Source organism: Opisthorchis viverrini, assembly GCF_000715545.1.
Source record: "Opisthorchis viverrini unplaced genomic scaffold opera_v5_28, whole genome shotgun sequence".
NCBI lineage: Eukaryota > Metazoa > Platyhelminthes > Trematoda > Opisthorchiida > Opisthorchiidae > Opisthorchis > Opisthorchis viverrini.
In genome coordinates this window covers 1621549-1638961 of record NW_008751684.1, presented here as the reverse complement: position 1 = coordinate 1638961, position 17413 = coordinate 1621549, and the positions used below count along the sequence as shown (strand labels likewise).

At 45.6% G+C, this 17413-nt stretch overlaps 1 protein-coding gene across 1 annotated transcript in view; it reads left to right on the top strand.

The window, feature by feature from the left end:
* The window catches only part of T265_12982 (hypothetical protein), a gene marked incomplete at both ends in the record, with an annotated part of 54882 nt that overhangs the window by 27845 nt on the left and 9624 nt on the right, over positions 1–17413 (top strand). Inside the window, 6 exons of the mRNA XM_009166596.1 lie at positions 1363–1552; positions 2724–3290; positions 5201–6208; positions 8389–8978; positions 12100–13226; positions 14244–14911. Coding sequence (XP_009164860.1) covers positions 1363–1552; positions 2724–3290; positions 5201–6208; positions 8389–8978; positions 12100–13226; positions 14244–14911 — 4150 coding nt within the window. The remainder of the gene's footprint in view (positions 1–1362; positions 1553–2723; positions 3291–5200; positions 6209–8388; positions 8979–12099; positions 13227–14243; positions 14912–17413) is intronic.

Below are 17413 nucleotides of genomic sequence, written 5' to 3'. Positions count from 1 at the left end.
CCTCAATGAAAAAAAAACACTACTTACTCCTCTTCACACATCGTGTGCCTTCCGTGTCCACTTCCAAAAACCGCCCCAGTGAACGTGACCCTTTTCCAAATATCACTTAGTTCCATTCCCCTGAATTCTTCAACAGCTCATCGCCTATGTGTCATTTTTCCCCCGTTAATGAAACCCGATGGACAACGTCATTAAGAACCTGGATTAGGTGGAAAGCTTTTATGATGCCCGCATGTGAGCTACTGAATGGAGTTGCTGTGTGGCACTCACTGGTGCATATGCGCGCACACACACACACACACGAGGAGCCTGACAGTTAGAAGTGAATGCAATCTTAGTTGTTTAAAACATCAGTGCCATTCAAAAAACCGTTAGTCTGAGTAAGCCAAACACGCTTACTGTATTACGCTTTTAGTAACTGGAGGCCCAACAATCGCGTTCGGACCATGCGTGTGTTCCTCCCACAGCGCATGAAGATCGGTTGATTCAGGTTATCAAATCGCAATGATTAACTTGTCCATGTGTGTGAGTTGAATGTAAGACAACCCAGCTGGTAGTTTGATTCAATCTATGCTCGGCAAGTCCAGCGACCCTAAGTTCGTGGTAAAATGATTTTTTTTACCGGGACGTGTTGCGTGGACAGTGGAAATTTGTAGTCAGGGTCGTTGAGGCGGACAAAGAAAGCGTGCAGACATGACTGCTTGTCATTGCCCGTTCCGAGTCCTGAAAACAGGTCAGTATTCGTTAGGAAAGCCAATATGTGCCTACTGGATAGATTTATTTGGAGGAACCGTGGAGCTGTTGATAGGTATTGAGTTAGGACAACAGTTTCTATGACGAATGTATCCGGTCCAGCAGCATATGTTTAAAAATGAACAACGACTGCCGACAGAGAATTAGTGATGAGTTCTCCGTGAGTTCTCCGTCAGGGGTCCTTCTCTATGCTCCGGTGGCCTGTGGAGAAGCTATCTTAACTTGTGAGGGGTACTTACAGGACGGAATAACTGATCACCTTACCTATACTGTGCATAAAACAGCTTACATATAGGTGATCTGATGTACAGACTACTTTTTGACCGGTTTGCTTTGCAAAGATCGTCAGTTAATATTACATCAAACCTTTACAAGAATCCAACTGGAGCGGCTCCCTCGAACTATTACTTACCTTCTTAGATTCTATACAGTCGGTCGGTCCTCTTATCAGCTTACGATTTTCTTGGCTTTCCGACTCATTCAACCAGCTCGAATTAGTTTCCGTAGATTGCTTGCCTGATTTTTGCGTGCTTGCAAGACAATAACGACCCCATTGGCATCAGTGACAACAACCATTAAACCGTTTATTTCACTATCTGTTTTATATAGAACAACAGGAAGCGGCAATCTGCCGAATTCAAACCAACTATATCTCCTCCAGACAAAGCCCATTTGGCAGCATTCCTCTACCCAGAGGGTCGCTGTCAGCTTATGCGCTTGATGAACTCTCTGATAGCTGGTTTCGATCCCGACTACCCAGACCGCTTTGCTGCCACCATGGCCTGTTACAGTCGACTGTGTGAGTTTGTTTACCTTGAATTGATTGAATTGCTTCAATTCATGTCAATCTTATGTCTAATAGATGGTGTTCTGCTGCTTCCCTACCATCCAGTCATTTTTTCTAAAGACCTTAGACATAATACACTCAGTGGAAAGCTTTTGAGTTCCAGCTAGTGAGGGGCCGACCCATGAAAATAACGATCATATTCCACAACATGCATCAGCATGTTGTCGTTTTTAGCATCTCGTGTTTTGGATTTGGCTGAGTTTTCTGAGGCCAAACACCATCAGTATTATCATTACGATCACCACTATGTAGTTCATTAATAATAATGCAATAATAATGCAATAATGCGATGACATCAACCCAGTCTAACCCTTGGTGACCACACTGTAAAGCTTTTTGTTCCTTTTATGACCTCCGTCTGGGAATTCGCCAGTCAATTGCCTGTCGCTTCACTAATATTCACTAATATTTTTCGGCTCATAATTTTCCGAGTCTTCCGAAATAGTCTACATAGATTTGCATTCCAGTCGAACGGAACTAAAACGACAGCGACCAAAAGATCAGGTGGCTCGGCTTACTTGAGTGTCTTATTCTCACACATTAACGGCTAATTATTACAACAATCGTGCCTTAGTCTATTTACTCTGGATCATTTTTACACACTCGTCAGGAAGAACCTTCAACCTCCCACAACACTTGCAGCTGTTTTCGACACGGGAAATGTGTTATGAAGCGGGCTGTCACTGATGAAGTTTTGGTTTTTACCCCCCAGATTAACTGCGTTAGTGGTTTGCGACGAACAGAACGTCTCAAACTCGTTCCGCTCTGACGTTCATAATGACAGGTTTTATGGCCAGGGTGCCTTTCGGAGGCCTCTCTATTTCGCTTTTGATGCATCCGAAATGTGGATCTGTGTCAGCCTACTCACCGCCTTTGAGACAACAACAATAAGATGAATAACGTGCTGCATTTGTAAGGTCAAGTTCATTCTCCGGCTACTTGGCTCTGTTCGTGTTACAGTAACATATGTTCACGCTTGGTATCCTACACTACCTGAGCATCCTTCTTAACACAAGTGGCAGTCATCTCGAATCGCTTGCACTAATCGGTTGAAACTCAATAGTGACCCCAAAGTTTGTGCACTTCTCTAATTCACCGTCTCAGAACTCGCTCTTTTTCACAGTCCTTTCAGTGCCTATACAGGACTACCCAGTTTCCGCATCTGATGAACTCGAAGAAAGTGGTTTGGATCAGATGGAGGAGGTAGTGACAAACGTTTACGCCCGTATTCTTGAGCATTTACAGTTTGCAAACGACCGCTCTTGTGTGTCACACAATGTGAGTAATGGAGAGTCATCGATACGGACGGTTACCGGGGATGGAAGGTTCATACATCGTCCGCACACGGCTCCTGAAGGTCGCCCTCGTGTCCCAATGGAAAGTGCTATTTTGAGCAATCTGACTGGTTTGGCCGTGACGATGGCAATTTCAGCTGGTCCCAATCCCATATTTCGTCAGCGATTGTTACGGCTCTTAGTTGATGCCATTTTCGCAGCACAGTGGGAACCTGACACCGCTCGCTTGCTGGCTTGTCAACTATATTGGTTCTCTGTGAATTCCCGACAATCTGTCATCTCACTTCAAACCCTCAGGGACATTGAATCGCCAGAGACTTGTTCGGATACTGCTTTATTCGCTTTGGAACTGATTTGGCCTCGTTTTATGCAATTGGTTGAAGAAGTGGATTCCGGTTAGTGTGATCATTTGTTTTACACCCTGTGATCCCTTTTGTGCCAGTATGCTGCGCGTAGTGCTGTTGTAGCCTGTCAGTGGTTTTGTTGGAATTCGGATCAGGAACTAACGATCCACTGCCTCCTTCGTCAACTCTCCCTCCAACCCTTCACCACTTCTGAACCGACTGTTCAATGGTCTTCAGGGAGACATTGCTTCATAGGCCTGTACCGTCAGAATGTTAGGAAGCCTAGACGAAGTGAAGTACGCTAGAAGGAGGAGCGATTATATGTCTGTTCCTCAGCAAAAAGATCTGTGAAGAATTTTGTATTCCGTTTGGCTGCAACCAGACAATGGGAATGAATTCTCGGTGATGAGCATGTTATCGTGCTTTAACGCCATCAACTAATCACCTCACTTTCGTTTCTTATGCTAGTAAGCTTAAAGAAGGGTCGATGGATTCGTAGCACAATACACTCCCCAGCGTCCTAACAGTCTCAGTGTGAGATTCATTTGATGTTGTTTAGGTAGTAGCTTTTGAAGGCGTGTCCCGAGTGTCGGTTGTTTATTATGCCACATTCCGATGCCCCTTATTTGTTTCCTCATTCCTATCGGCACTTTGGAGCGCTATGGGCGTGTCTGTTTCTGTCTTCCCTTGCTGTAATTTAGTGGATCTCGCTTTGCCTATCATGGATTACATCTGCGCTAGAACGGGTGTTTTGCTAGCCTGCTGTCATGAATTCCTAGCGTATACTAAAAACATTTATCTCTGTCGATAGTATGAGGAGATTTCGATCGCGCTTTCTTCCTTCAGTGCCTGACTGATGTTTAGTCCTTATTGGGAATCACCAACAAGGCTCACTTCATGAAATAACTCAGTGGTTTGAGCGCGAATTTACTGACCGGAAGGTCCATTGTCCGAACCCTACCTCTGCCTCTCGACATCCCCTGTCTAGGCTTGGGCAGTCTAGCAATATCCCAGCCCTCGTCCTTCCTTCGGATGGCATGGCAGTTACGCACCGAAAGGGTGCTACAGCTGAATGATTTTATATTTGACTTCATTTCGTGGAATTCTAGAGCGTTTCCAACCGACCCCCGCCGGCAAGTAATTGGACAATAAACTGGTCAGCCACGAATGGTTGACTAGCAGTGTGATTAACTCTCGCCCAAACAGGAAATAGTACCACTGATCCTTCAATCACGGAATCCATATCACGCGTTGATTGGCCTCTCAAGTAACGGTTTCTCAGGTCGGACATCCAGGCAATTTGTGAATTATGGCAGTTACCACCGAAAGGGTGCTACAGCTGAATGATTTTATATTTGACTTCATTTCGTGGAATTCTAGAGCGTTTCCAACCGACCCCCGCCGGCAAGTAATTGGACAATAAACTGGTCAGCCACGAATGGTTGACTAGCAGTGTGATTAACTCTCGCCCAAACAGGAAATAGTACCACTGATCCTTCAATCACGGAATCCATATCACGCGTTGATTGGCCTCTCAAGTAACGGTTTCTCAGGTCGGACATCCAGGCAATTTGTGAATTATTCCTTCTCCTAAGCTATTGGTAGTGCCAGCAGGTTTGGGAATTTATTTTTACTTGACAGTTTGTTTAGGTATCTATTTAGTTTCGTTAAGGAAATTTCCAAACGGAGTAGGCGTTAACTTAATCCAGGGGTGGTAATGATAATATTTGTGTTGAAAGACGTGTATCACCACCTGGCTCTTTTGCCACACGCATTCGAATCCCACTTGAACACCAACTCGGTTCGTGGATGAATAGCACTTCTGGGGATACATCTGTGGAATGGATCCTGTAGTAGGTATTTTTAGGTTTATAATAACCATCCAACCCTAACTGCATCGTTCGGCATCGTTAACTGAACACTTATCATACCCGTGTTTCTTTTACTTTCATCCAATGCAGATCAGTTTTTCGTATACCGGGGACGAGTAGAACCGCGACTACTGGCACTGCTGTACATACTTCCTGGATCCTTTTCCGCCCTCCACCCGTCGAGATTGTTGGAACCGTCGTTCTTCCAGCGCTACCTCTTGCCGTTACTACACCTTCTGTCCAAGCTTTTGTATATGTCAACTGGGGTATCAGTGATTACCGCGAACATTGACTGGTGGTTAGATGAACCAAAGAATCACCACATGAAGGATCAGTCGGTCTGTCCGGCCTTGGCTGAGGCAGCTTCTGCTCTACTCGCCACTTTGCTACGTCGACTTACAACTTGCTCAATCGACCTTACAAACTTTGACTTAATGGCCACTGGATCTACCAGCAGCACTCCGGAAACACTATTCCTTACATCAAATTGGTGGACACCCTTCATCAGCTCACGCACCATGTTTGAACTGTCTCAGAATCTCCCGGCCGGGATCAACAACTTCAACTCTTCGAACCAGATCGCTCCTTTCTGGGTTGTTCCGTGTACAAGGCAAAGGGAGCTTGCAAAGCAGTTAGTCGAAATTTTCTTAGAACCGGTTATTCGCAAGCTAGGCGAAATAACGTCACGCCTATCTCCTGTCAGTGGCATCACCCACATGTCTGGTTTCGAACCCGGGCTATCTCTGTCCACTCAACGCGATCAGCTAAGTGCTTTACTAATTTGGTTGAACAACGTGCTTACTGGCATTGCAGATGACTTGGCGCCTCGCATGCCTGACTTTGCCGCACAGGAACAGGCTTATCTCACAAGTCAACCATTCTCACAGCCGGATGTCACAAGTGCCTTCGCCAACCTTCCATTCTTTGACTGTGTTCTCCCAGATGACACAGGAAAACCCACAGGTCTACGGGAGTTAGTGTTCACTCTTGGTCTCAATCTTTTGGACAAAATAGCCGAACTCTTTAGGCAAGCTGATGATAGTTTATCCTCGGAAGACATTGCACACCCTGAAAGCCACGAAGATATATACGACAGTGGTAAGTTTGTTGCTCACAATAAATGTCAGTCCACCTTGATTCGAGTTTTTTTTAGGTACTGTGAGTGTGTTACAAATCCGTTGCTGTTTACAGACTAAATCTTTGTGCTTGTACCCTATAAACGTTAATTCACAAGGCCAACTTCAACGTTGATCTTTCTCGTCTCGTGTGAGTATTTTTTCATCAGAATCACCGGCGTAGAAGACGAAAAAATGGTTTGAGAGGATTTCATCTCGACGTTATCCAGAAACAAGGGTGCTTGGATTGTTTGTCCTTTTCCAACGCATACATACTTTGTGTGACCTATTCGGTCAGTAAGTGACGAGCGCGCTCCAATTTTACACTAAATTAAGGGCTCTTGCGATTATTCTACGCAAGATGAATGACTCCAACGATTTGGCTGACCGAACACCTCAATTCTGAGGTTTCCCCCATTTCGCTTGTGTCCTGCGGACTACATCCAGGAAGCAATAACACCAAGGTCAGAAAATCACTTTATTGATCCAATTGGCTGTTTCTCACAAGGAGCGCTACATATCCGCATAGGTATGAACGATGAGCCCGTTATTGGAAGCATAGTTGACCAGTCTACCTCATCGCTTAGATACAACTTGGTGCTTGCAGCTAATGAATCACACTCAGGAGAAAGCCTGTAATCGTAGCAGTACTAGATGGGTTTGAATATGAACCCAGATAACCGTTCGGATAAAATCGTGGGCTTTCGTGTAGACCGCGCGAACCCAATCTTATAGTTCCTTGAAATCGGTCCATCCTCCCTCAATCCGGACATACTGTACACTCTTCCGCCAATAGAAAAAGTGGCTTTTCTGTTTTTCCACCTGAATGTAATGTTGAAAACAATTTATTCATTGAGACACTCCCGGAGTAGTTGAGCACGTTCCCATACTCTCAATAAGACTAAAGTTTGTAATGGCTCTGATAAGGATACAAGGCTATTAAATAATCGCGGTCGCTTTCATCTCAACATCGATCGAAAAACCAATTATGGCCGTCCATCATTTGTACGCACATAGAGTCTCGTTTAACGTTCCTCCGGGGATTTGGGCCACCACCTGGTCGCCTAGCGTCTGTTTTGGTCTTTCCACTCTAAACGGTGTGTAGTTTTTTTAATCACGGTCCCTGATGTAACTCAGGGTGGACCCAGCGCGTGGTAATCTAATCGACCACTTCGACCCGAATTACTGTGCGCTTTCTTATGCCGCGCAACTCTACTTCTTCAGTATTTAATGCCGAAATGAACCAAACTCACTGGCTCTTTCAGACTTGATTTTTATATCCTTCCGTACCCTGAAAAACAGTACGGGCTGAACTTGGATATGTAGGAGTTCTAACCAGCTTCTCTGAAAGAAACTACGCCGAGAGTCCTGAACAATCTGATGAGTTCCTCGACCTCTTGACCTTCGCCTTTACCCGTTATCTCACTCTCGGATCTCTCATCATCACCCGTTTGATGAAACTCACGTAGATATGGACTTGCTCTCGATCCTGGTATTTTCGAATGCGGTGGACTTTCCAGCATCGATTTCTCTGGTTCCGTTCATAGTCCATCTTATTGGCCCCTTTTGGCCGATTCGTGTCACGTACTGATCATAAATCGAATGAACATGGACAGGAATGCCCTTGTATCCATGCAGCNCTTTTGGCCGATTCGTGTCACGTACTGATCATAAATCGAATGAACATGGACAGGAATGCTCTTGTATCCATGCAGCACCGTAACTTAGAGGTTCAATTTCTCTAGCGTTACGGGATAGTCGTAAGCTTTCAGTGGAGCGGGAGCATTTAATCCAGAGCCGAATAGCTGCTCGATTGCCTGCGGTAACTTTCGACCCAAGTTCACGTGGATACTAGTGATTGACGGTCTATGCGGATTTCTAACAAATGGTGTTCACGCCGCCTCAGAAGGAAACTAACAGCCCACAAATTAGCCCTCAGTCCAAACCATTTTGGCAAATTTTGAGCATTCAAGAGCCCAAGCGTTCGAGTTATCGAAGCTGTATCAGGGTGTGCAAAGAACGCGGTCGTGAGTTGTATATCCGCTCAATATTAACTTCCCCTTGATTGACCTGTTTGCATCATCCTAACACATTGAACGCTTATTAGAGCACGTTCCACCGTCCGGTCTCTTTCTCACTATGTTTTTTGTTTTCTCCTTCCAGCTCCTACCGCGCCTGCGCAACCATCGAATAGTGTAGGACAGCTCCTGAATTTGTCCCAGATAGCTGATCTACTTTCCCTCATTCAGACCACAGGATTCAACTTAGGGTCTAATGAAAACTATCCCTGTTTACTCCGGACCTCAAGGGGCCCGGTTGGTTTGTACGGGAAGTCGCTTGGAGCTGCCGCTTGTCTGAGAACTGTTGAAAACAACTTGAAGGGGATTGTGCTCATCCCCGGAATTCAGCAATTGTGTGGCTCGCCTTGCGCCACAGATAGCCAGTTCTTTCCATTCTACTGTGGTAGTCGGTTGGAACTCCCTGTTAGAAAGGGTTGCTCGCTACTCACTTGGCTAGCGACTATTCAGCGACGTTACCTCCGGCTTCAGAGTAAACGCCTGCAGTATCCGCTGACGTTTGCTGCAGCGGGCCTCGCGGCACCGAACGGATGTGATGAATGCATGATACCTACCCCGTTAATTCGACGTTTGGTTCAAACGATGGGCGTTCTAGCGACCGCACCAAGGCGCAACGACATACGTCACTGTGTGTCTCACCAACTCACTTCTAACGTGTTACCTAAAGTGGCACAGGTAAGCCAACTGTTTCTTGTCCAGGTACATCGGAAATATCTTAAATGTTGACGCGAAATCCTCAAGTTACATGTAGCCTTGTAAACAAATGTTCCAATGCTATTGAGAAAGGAAATAACCTTCACTCAGGAAGCGTCTCTGATATGTTCTACTTGAGTCGTTCAGTTCAAAGACCGAGTCAGCATTACTTTTTCAGTGGTCCAGTTAAGTTTGTTCGTCCAAGACAACCCAAGAACCATCCTTCATGCACCGCAAAACACTTCTGTGCTCGTTGCGAAACTCCTTTTGAACGTCTCCAGCTGCCTGGCCCAAGTGGTTGGAGCGCGAATTTACTGACCGGAAGGTTCGTGGTTCGAACCCGACCTCTGCTACTCGACTTCCCCTGTCTAGGCCTGGGCGACCTGGCAGTATCCCAGCCCTCGTGCTTCCTCTGGGTGGCATGGCAGCCAGGCACCGGAAGGGTGTTACAGCTGCACGATTATATTTTTTTATTTATTGTACTAATTATTGTCACCTGTCCATTTACGATGATATTGAATGCTATCTTTCGACTTCAGAGAGTGCAGCGTAGCTAGGGTTTCCCTCCCTGTTTGTCCACGTAATCTGTTCTGAAAACACTCGTTCACAGTTCAGGGTGAACCCCTTTGAGGGGAGACTCTTTCTTCTTCGGACATCCACTGGGCAATTCGTTCTCTACTGGTACACGTCAGTCAGCTAATGCAATTTGGATTGACAAGACTGTGCCTCCAAATGATGCTGAGTTCCCCCTATATAACAGTTAACGTGAATGCGGCATTTAGAGTGGCCGGGCCTTGTGCTTCATCACACCAGCATCCCCACTCCCGCGATGAAGGCTAATTATGAAAGCTATCCATCTCTATCGCCTGGAAAGCATGCAAATTAGGCTGCTTGAGAAAGCAGCCTGAATAGGGGAACGTGTCCTGGAAAAAGAAGTCGTACAGAGGAACCAAGCTACTCTGAAATGATACAAAATTCCGCTCGAAATCTGCGATGGAGCCCTGCATTAAGCATTATGAGAGCATCAGTACACATCCATATTTTTGGTTACTTGAAAAACCCTTAGCCTGTCTCCCAAGTTGGAAACTTCCTCTTCTGAATTCCACGTCTGATCTATTTAAAGGTCGCGCCATGCATGGAATATCAATACATTCCTTCCTCTAATTAAATACTCTCTGTAACAACTTCCTAATACAACCCATGGGGCTTTGCACGGCCACCTCAGAGTTGAACCACTCCGACCCTCCATGATACAAACACCGCGCTATTGTGACAGAATCCGTTTTCAATTCCCGAAGTCATAATGGAGAAGTATTGTACTTAGGACCATAGATTGAACGGCAAAATGTGACTGGATCGCAGCATTACCTAGCATTATTTATTGGTCATACGCATAACCATATAATGATGGTATTCATCGATTTGTAAACGATCCTCTTTGGTTTTCATAAGACTTAAAACTTGTGAAAGTCGGACACGTACTATTAGCCAATAATGCACGCTGGTTGGTCGCAACTCGTGTATGTATTTCTACGTTAGTATTGGGGCTTCAGCATGTATCTGATTAGTTACTTCACCGAAGGAATTCTAAGTCCATGTCATGCTACACAACACAACAACAACCTTTGAACATACCAAGGTATGTTCAGTCTCAAGCTCCGGTGCACTTTCTGGCAATGCAGCCTAACCACTCTGCCGCTCAAGGTCATGTCGCAGTTAACTACCTGATCGATGCACTGTAAGGTGAAAGAAATCTCTCCTACCCCTCCATCTGAACTAGCTTTGTTTTCGCCTCTCGTCTCATAGTAGCACACATCAGCCCATATCTCCCATAGAGTCCAAATGGTTAGCTATGTGTTGGATGACCTCTAGCCTTGCTGAGACGCGGATTTTAATACCTGACTTACCTTAATCGCACCACTTTTATTACGCTTATTCTCACTTATGATCTGTACAGGCCGGAAAATGAGTGCTGTAGAACACGTATGCTCGGCCTTTCCGTATAGGATTGGCTTCAGTTGGGAACGTGTGCTCGCCTAGCGGTGCCACGTGCATTATCGGACCTGAAAATCCCAACATTCGACAACTGTACGGTTTGTTGCTGAAATCTACCGCTGGTCATTGTGTGCACCAGCATGACTTCGTCTGTTTTAGTGAGCTAGTGTTCAACAAAAGTAGACCCGGAGGCATAAACCTTGGGAAGGCGCCTGATAGGCACTCAGGCTCCATCGATTGGTCTCAGCTGTTCCACTGCTGACGGAGCCCAACTTGTAACATTGATCGAAAGATCAATGCGTACGGTTTTGATATTGAGTGACCTAGATAGACACTGACCGCCATTCGGCCTGACGCGATCCTCATTGGAGTGGTCAACTAGCTTAACCAGCTGCAGCCCGTTCTCATATGCATATTGGTCACGAAAATCCAGTGTGGATTTATGGTATGCACTACCAGAAGTACAACTACGCACCCACCTTACGACTGAGTCATCATCCAAGAGTTGATGAGAAAGACTTTTGGAATTGGGTAACCGACCCAATGCGGCACTATTTTCGTAACAGCTGTCCCTGTACTACCCCCATATATGCAACAGTGGCAATAGATCAGTTGATCTAGAACTACATTTCTCTAGATTTATAACAGCGGCTGAAGACGAAGGAGGGATAATTATGTTCGTGATGAGTAGAAGAGCAGTTCGGGAACGTAAACATATGTAATCGTTCATTGTCGTAGAATCTGTGAGCAGCCAACCGACTTAACACTGTTGCAATTTTCGAAATGCGCTCAACGAGGTTGTCATTTTCTGTCTATTGATATTCTCCTGAAAAGACCCCATGCGATACATACTCATCTTACGATTGTCATCAGCGTACCAACTCCCAACTCGCATGGTATTGGGACATTTTCCATGCGATAATACTCAACCTAACATCGTCATCAGCGTACCAACTCCCAACTCGCATGGTATTGGGACATTTTCAGCCGAGTTTCCCAGCTTAGCGAACGGATTAGACAATCAAAATGGACTGTTTTAAATAGAATTTTCGTCGCGCTCGATGTTGCTTACTATCCTAACCGAACTCAACTGAACTTATTTTCCTAGGTCACTGCCGAACTGGCGTCTGCGATGGTTGATCGTTTAGAGGACGCCGTTGCTGATGTGGAACAACAGGCGGCCGATGCTCACTTGTTGCCCGGGTCGAATGAAAGTGTGGTTGCTCGGTTAAGGGAAGCGAAGTTCAAGTTGGTAACACACCGCCGTCGAACATGTATCAAGCTGTTGTCAGATTTGTTTCACAAAATTTCGCAGACACATCAGGACGATGAATTTGTTCGTCTGGATCCATCAATACCGGCGCGTATGTGGGTAGCGATTTCCGCCCAAGCTATTCATACTTCACAAGCTGAAGAAGATCCATCCACAAATCAAACTCTCACTCCCGCTGAACGTCGGTATCGACGTACTGCCCAAGATCAATTGGAAAAACTCGTCTTAGAGGTTTATGGAAAAGCTTCTATATTCCCATTGAGGTTTCTGTTGCACTTTCCTACCCAGCGGGATCAAATTCCATCTTCCAGTTGGTTAGCAAGGGTTTATGACGAAGCTGAAAACCTACTAACCGCGTTCCACTCACCTCGGACAGCATCCCTGAGTCAAACAAATCCAGAGATTCTTCAAGTGGTTACAAAACGACGCATTGTTTGTCAGCGTTTTCTCTCTGATCTATTAGACCGATGTCTTTCAAAATGCGAAGCCATTCTAGTCAGCCGCGGTTCGGAGCCTACCCGAGGCACTGCAGGCCAGGCCCTGGTTGCCAGATTACTGTCACTTCTTCCTCGTCATGTCGACCCGCCTTTAACCCCGTCCTGGCTTCCCCATACTGTTTTGCTCGCTCCCCCTCCTCCGCCTCCTCCGTTGGATCTCCTGAGTACGGCTCTGCATTTGGTGCTCTCACATCAACCGGAAGTTGCTGAAGCTGCCTGTAATTACCTTCAAGACATGCTGTTTCTACTGCTTCTGCGCCACAGATCATGTCCGGTTGTTTTACGCGATCCTGCTCAGATAGCTGGACAAAAGTTGGGGACCTCAGTTTTACAGAATGATCCCCCTGTTCCATGTCCTCGGCCGGATAATATATTCCTCCTTTTCGACCCTGACGCTCGTATTTTGGCAACAGATGAGAGCTATCGAAATCATCACCACCTACCAACAGCAAACATCGGTTTTACGTAAGGCTTTTCTCTCAGTTCCATTCCATTTTGTCCAACATGATTTCTGCCTGCCTTCCTTATTTATTGAAAACATGATCATGGTAAACAAACTCACTTATGTCCAAATAGTTGGTCTCATTATTGTAGTCCTTTCTGACTTCCACTTTGAATTTATGCTGAGTCTGATCTCCGGCTCCCTTTGGTCTCCATACGAGCCATCTGAACACAATTCAAATTTTTTGTGGCCCCCAGACAAGTTTATCAACACTGAGATGGTGTATGTTGACTACCGCCTAACTGAAACACTTGTGTGTGGTTCGTCACTTCAAGTCCCTAAGCAAGGCTGTCGTTCTCATGTCCAAACATTGAAGAAACAATGACAGTCTAAAATTCCTGTAATGTCATGCTCCGTATTTCGTGTTGGGATCTATGAGCCCTCGTTTCCAAAGTTAGAACAGCTCGCTGCTACTGCATGACAGTATCCGTAAAGCTTGTAGCATCAACCGCCTCATTTCACATTGGACTGGTAAATCAGGGTCAGATTTTTAGCCCTTGAGGGGTTGGTAATACCGTTGTGTCCACCGGGTCGCACAAGCTATCCCACATCAGATAAAGAATCATTCCACCTCTTGATTTACGGATTTCTTTATGTGACTGTGATGTAGTTAGACAGAGGTACTATGCTAAATGGCATCTTGGATAGATTCCAGATGGCGTACTTCAACCAATATAGTCATGGCACTATTGTACTCCCACTAACTCTTCTAGACACATAGTTGTGATGGTTATATGAACTATAGAAGCCCGGCTCAGTTGGCTGCTGTGCGATTGCTTAAACTATAGCTTGTTCACATTCCGTGATGATAAACATATTCAGAAGACGTTCTTATTAATTTTTGGTGTACAAAAACTCTGCCTTATTCGACGCTTTTCATGTGGATTTCGCATTTGATCCTATAAAGGCTGATTTTCGTATGCATAACTTTTTTACTGGCCGTACTTTGTCATTAAGCTGCTGCTTCTATCTGTTTTCAGTTATCTTCCCACGGAGGTGTATTCCAAAGATCCCTTCTATGAACCAGCCTATCCAGTGTTTTCTCCAGATAATGGCGAGCTGGATGTAAGTAAGACAGATTGGCTCGACCATCTTGATACCACGGATGAGAATGGACAGCTGACTCGTGACTGTCTGTGTTTCTTGGCCCGCAACTTGGCTAGCCCGACTGCAGAGGTTAGACAGTTCTGGTTGACCCTGGCCGATCGTCTGTTGCACCTCCACCGACGGCCGAGCAAGCGTTTGTTCCCCATTTCAAGCTTTCTACGAGTTTGTGCCCTTAGCTTCGGTCCCAACCCTTTCGTCCACCACGCTGAGGCATTTTTCCATGCACTTCTACCTATTTGTCCCGAAGGACTGGTGCGCAAGTTTGACGGACTGACAGAGGTCGTTGGCCCAGCTTGGTTTCGTCACGGCTTGGTGGAATTCACCATCGGAACTTTGAATTGGCCTCGTACTTGGCGATACTACTACCTGGGACGCGTCTTGCCGCGACTGGTGGCTACATACGAACGGAATGCACTGTCCGTAACAACTGTTGGGCTTGCGCAAAGTGCTGCTGGTCAGGTTCATCCAGCGTTATTGGATGACATTGGAGCGTCTTTATCCTATGCTTCCAGTTATAGTGGTGTGGGTAGTTGCGAACAAGGTAAGACACCGTTTTTCATCATTTCGAATTTACACAGGCGCTCACCATTCCCCTTTTGTTAACTTAGTTATGCCGTGAGAATTTTGATATGTGTTTTGCGTAAGCATAAAGGCGATTACTTAGGTAAAGTTAACGTTTTTCGAGGTTCCGAAACCGTTGCTCCCGGAATGCTCACTTGCTGTGACATGTTCTGCTTACCAGTTTGAAGGAAAAAGCGGACAACTTGGGCTAAATGGTCAAATTTTTTTAGCCGTTTCACAGCACTTTCTTCCTGTACATGGAAATAAGAACATACAGTAATTCACATCGGCAGTTTCTGTATTGTTGGCTGGATTTGCAATGTGTTGTTTGTGCTGGCACCAGTAGGGCTAGGTCAAGGACGGGTGCTAGTAGCTTGTTCCCTGTTGACGGACTGAACCGATCGAGTACTACTTCTAAGTCATTAGCAGTATGCGGCAACAGCCCTACAGCTTTTAAATTCAGTTTGGGTCGTACCCTGTGGTGTTCAACAAAAGCGGCTATGTAGGTTTTTTTCACAATTTTAATTTTTCATGTCAATGTCTCTTGTAGATAAGCTATCAATCTGTTCGACCATGACATTTCTCCCCTTGATAGTAGTCTGTGCTTTTCAATTTTGATCCAAACCGGTACAACAATTTCGTTGCTATGACATTATCGAGAATGCCTACTCCAGTCTTGTCACTTGTGGTTTCAAGCTAGCCTTTTGTTTCCATCTATCTCTGGAGCAGAGTTTGCACAATGACAAGACTGTGTGATGTGTTATTGCGATAGTTGGCGGAAGATTTCACTATCAACCCAACACTTTTAAACACCATGATCACAACGTGGTCAGAGCTCTCTGCTATATTCATTGCTCAAAGCAATGAATGAATGGGTGGTTGAATGAATGGCCCCATCGAAACACTGGTAAAGCGGGTAGTATGGGCTGATATGCCATCGCTCACAGAAGATGGTTGCAACACTTACAGTTCCCATGGGAAACTTGGAGAGATTTGGTAGCATCCTGAGAGAATATTAAACAATGGACCTGCACTCTTCTAAATTCATCTTCAATTCATAACCATCTATCCCGAAAAAAACCTAAATAGGCACAACTAACACTAAGGAATCTTTTCAACGTAGATCAATATATCTCTCTGTCTCACACTTGTTGCTTTTCAGAAGTTGATGTGTGCTGTGTCCGAGACATCCATACAGCATTCTACTAGGGCAATGCATCGGAAGATGCCTCAAAGCAGCTCAGTTCATCTACAGTTTGCTCTCTGGGTGCACTGGCAGTTCCCCGTGGTCTCATTTCGTGTGGCTATTGTGTTGAGTGTGATAGATGTATACGCTCTGCTTGACTGCACTCCAACGAACAGTAGACTTCATTCAGTCAGATTCCCTGAGTTGGGCAGAACCCAAACAAGCTGCAGCAGTGACACTATCAAAGACGCTTTTTGTGGATGGCAAAGCCCAGGGATATCACTATTTTTTGGCTGGTGATTTGGGAATTAGCTTAGGGGAAGAATACTTCCACAAGATAAATTAAAATTCCATCTGAGAATTCGTCACCCGAGTAGCCGGTTACTACACGGTTACACGGTTCCCGTGATTGAAAGGTGAGCGGTGACACATCCCGTCTAGGTGAGGGCTAATTACACTGCTATTCAACCGCACGAGGCCGAACAGTTAAGTGTTCAGCCACTTGCCGGAAGGTTGCGCGGTCGGAATTTGTGGGATTTTCCATCGCAGATGATTCCCAATAAGGATGAGACCGCTGTAGAGTGCTCGGATTTTCTACATAGACTGGTCTTACTGACAGGACAAAAGCCCAATTGGAGATTTGAGAAGAGTCGAAATGTATGAGTGCCGTCCCAATGGAGGATTTCGCGTAGAGAACCGACCGCCCAGAGCGCTTGCTACAATCGTGCACTGATCGCCATCTATTTATCGTAGGCAGAGACCCAGCACAAACTTCAGCATCGCGTTACCTGGCACCCAACCATACCCAATGGGGCACTAGGATTGCTATAGGTAGAAAATTTGTATTCAAGACCGTCACTCTCTTTGAAACGCGTACGGAGTCAGATCATGCGGTAGTTTGTACCCGTACTGCAGCTTGTTTCCCAGCGACCAAGAGGAGGATCGTTCAATGCTATGACATTCGCAGTCTGCAAGATTCGGTCGTCAAAAGGGCTTATTAGTGTCAGCCATGTAGACAACTAACGAGCGCGTAACAAACTGGCCGATTATATGAAGACTATTTCGAAATCTGAATCGTGATCAATTGGGTCTTTTACTGTGTGCGCCCCAAAAGGAGGCTACAACCCAATTCAATTGGGGCCTCACATCGATCGAGGCGAGGAAGGTGGTTGCCCTGGGACCGCCGTACGATTCTGTGATACACCTGAAGTGACTCCTAATCGGGAGAAATGGTGGCTAAAGAAAACTCAGAAAATGGAGAGGCGGCAGCGATTGGATATGGTCGAACTCTTGCTC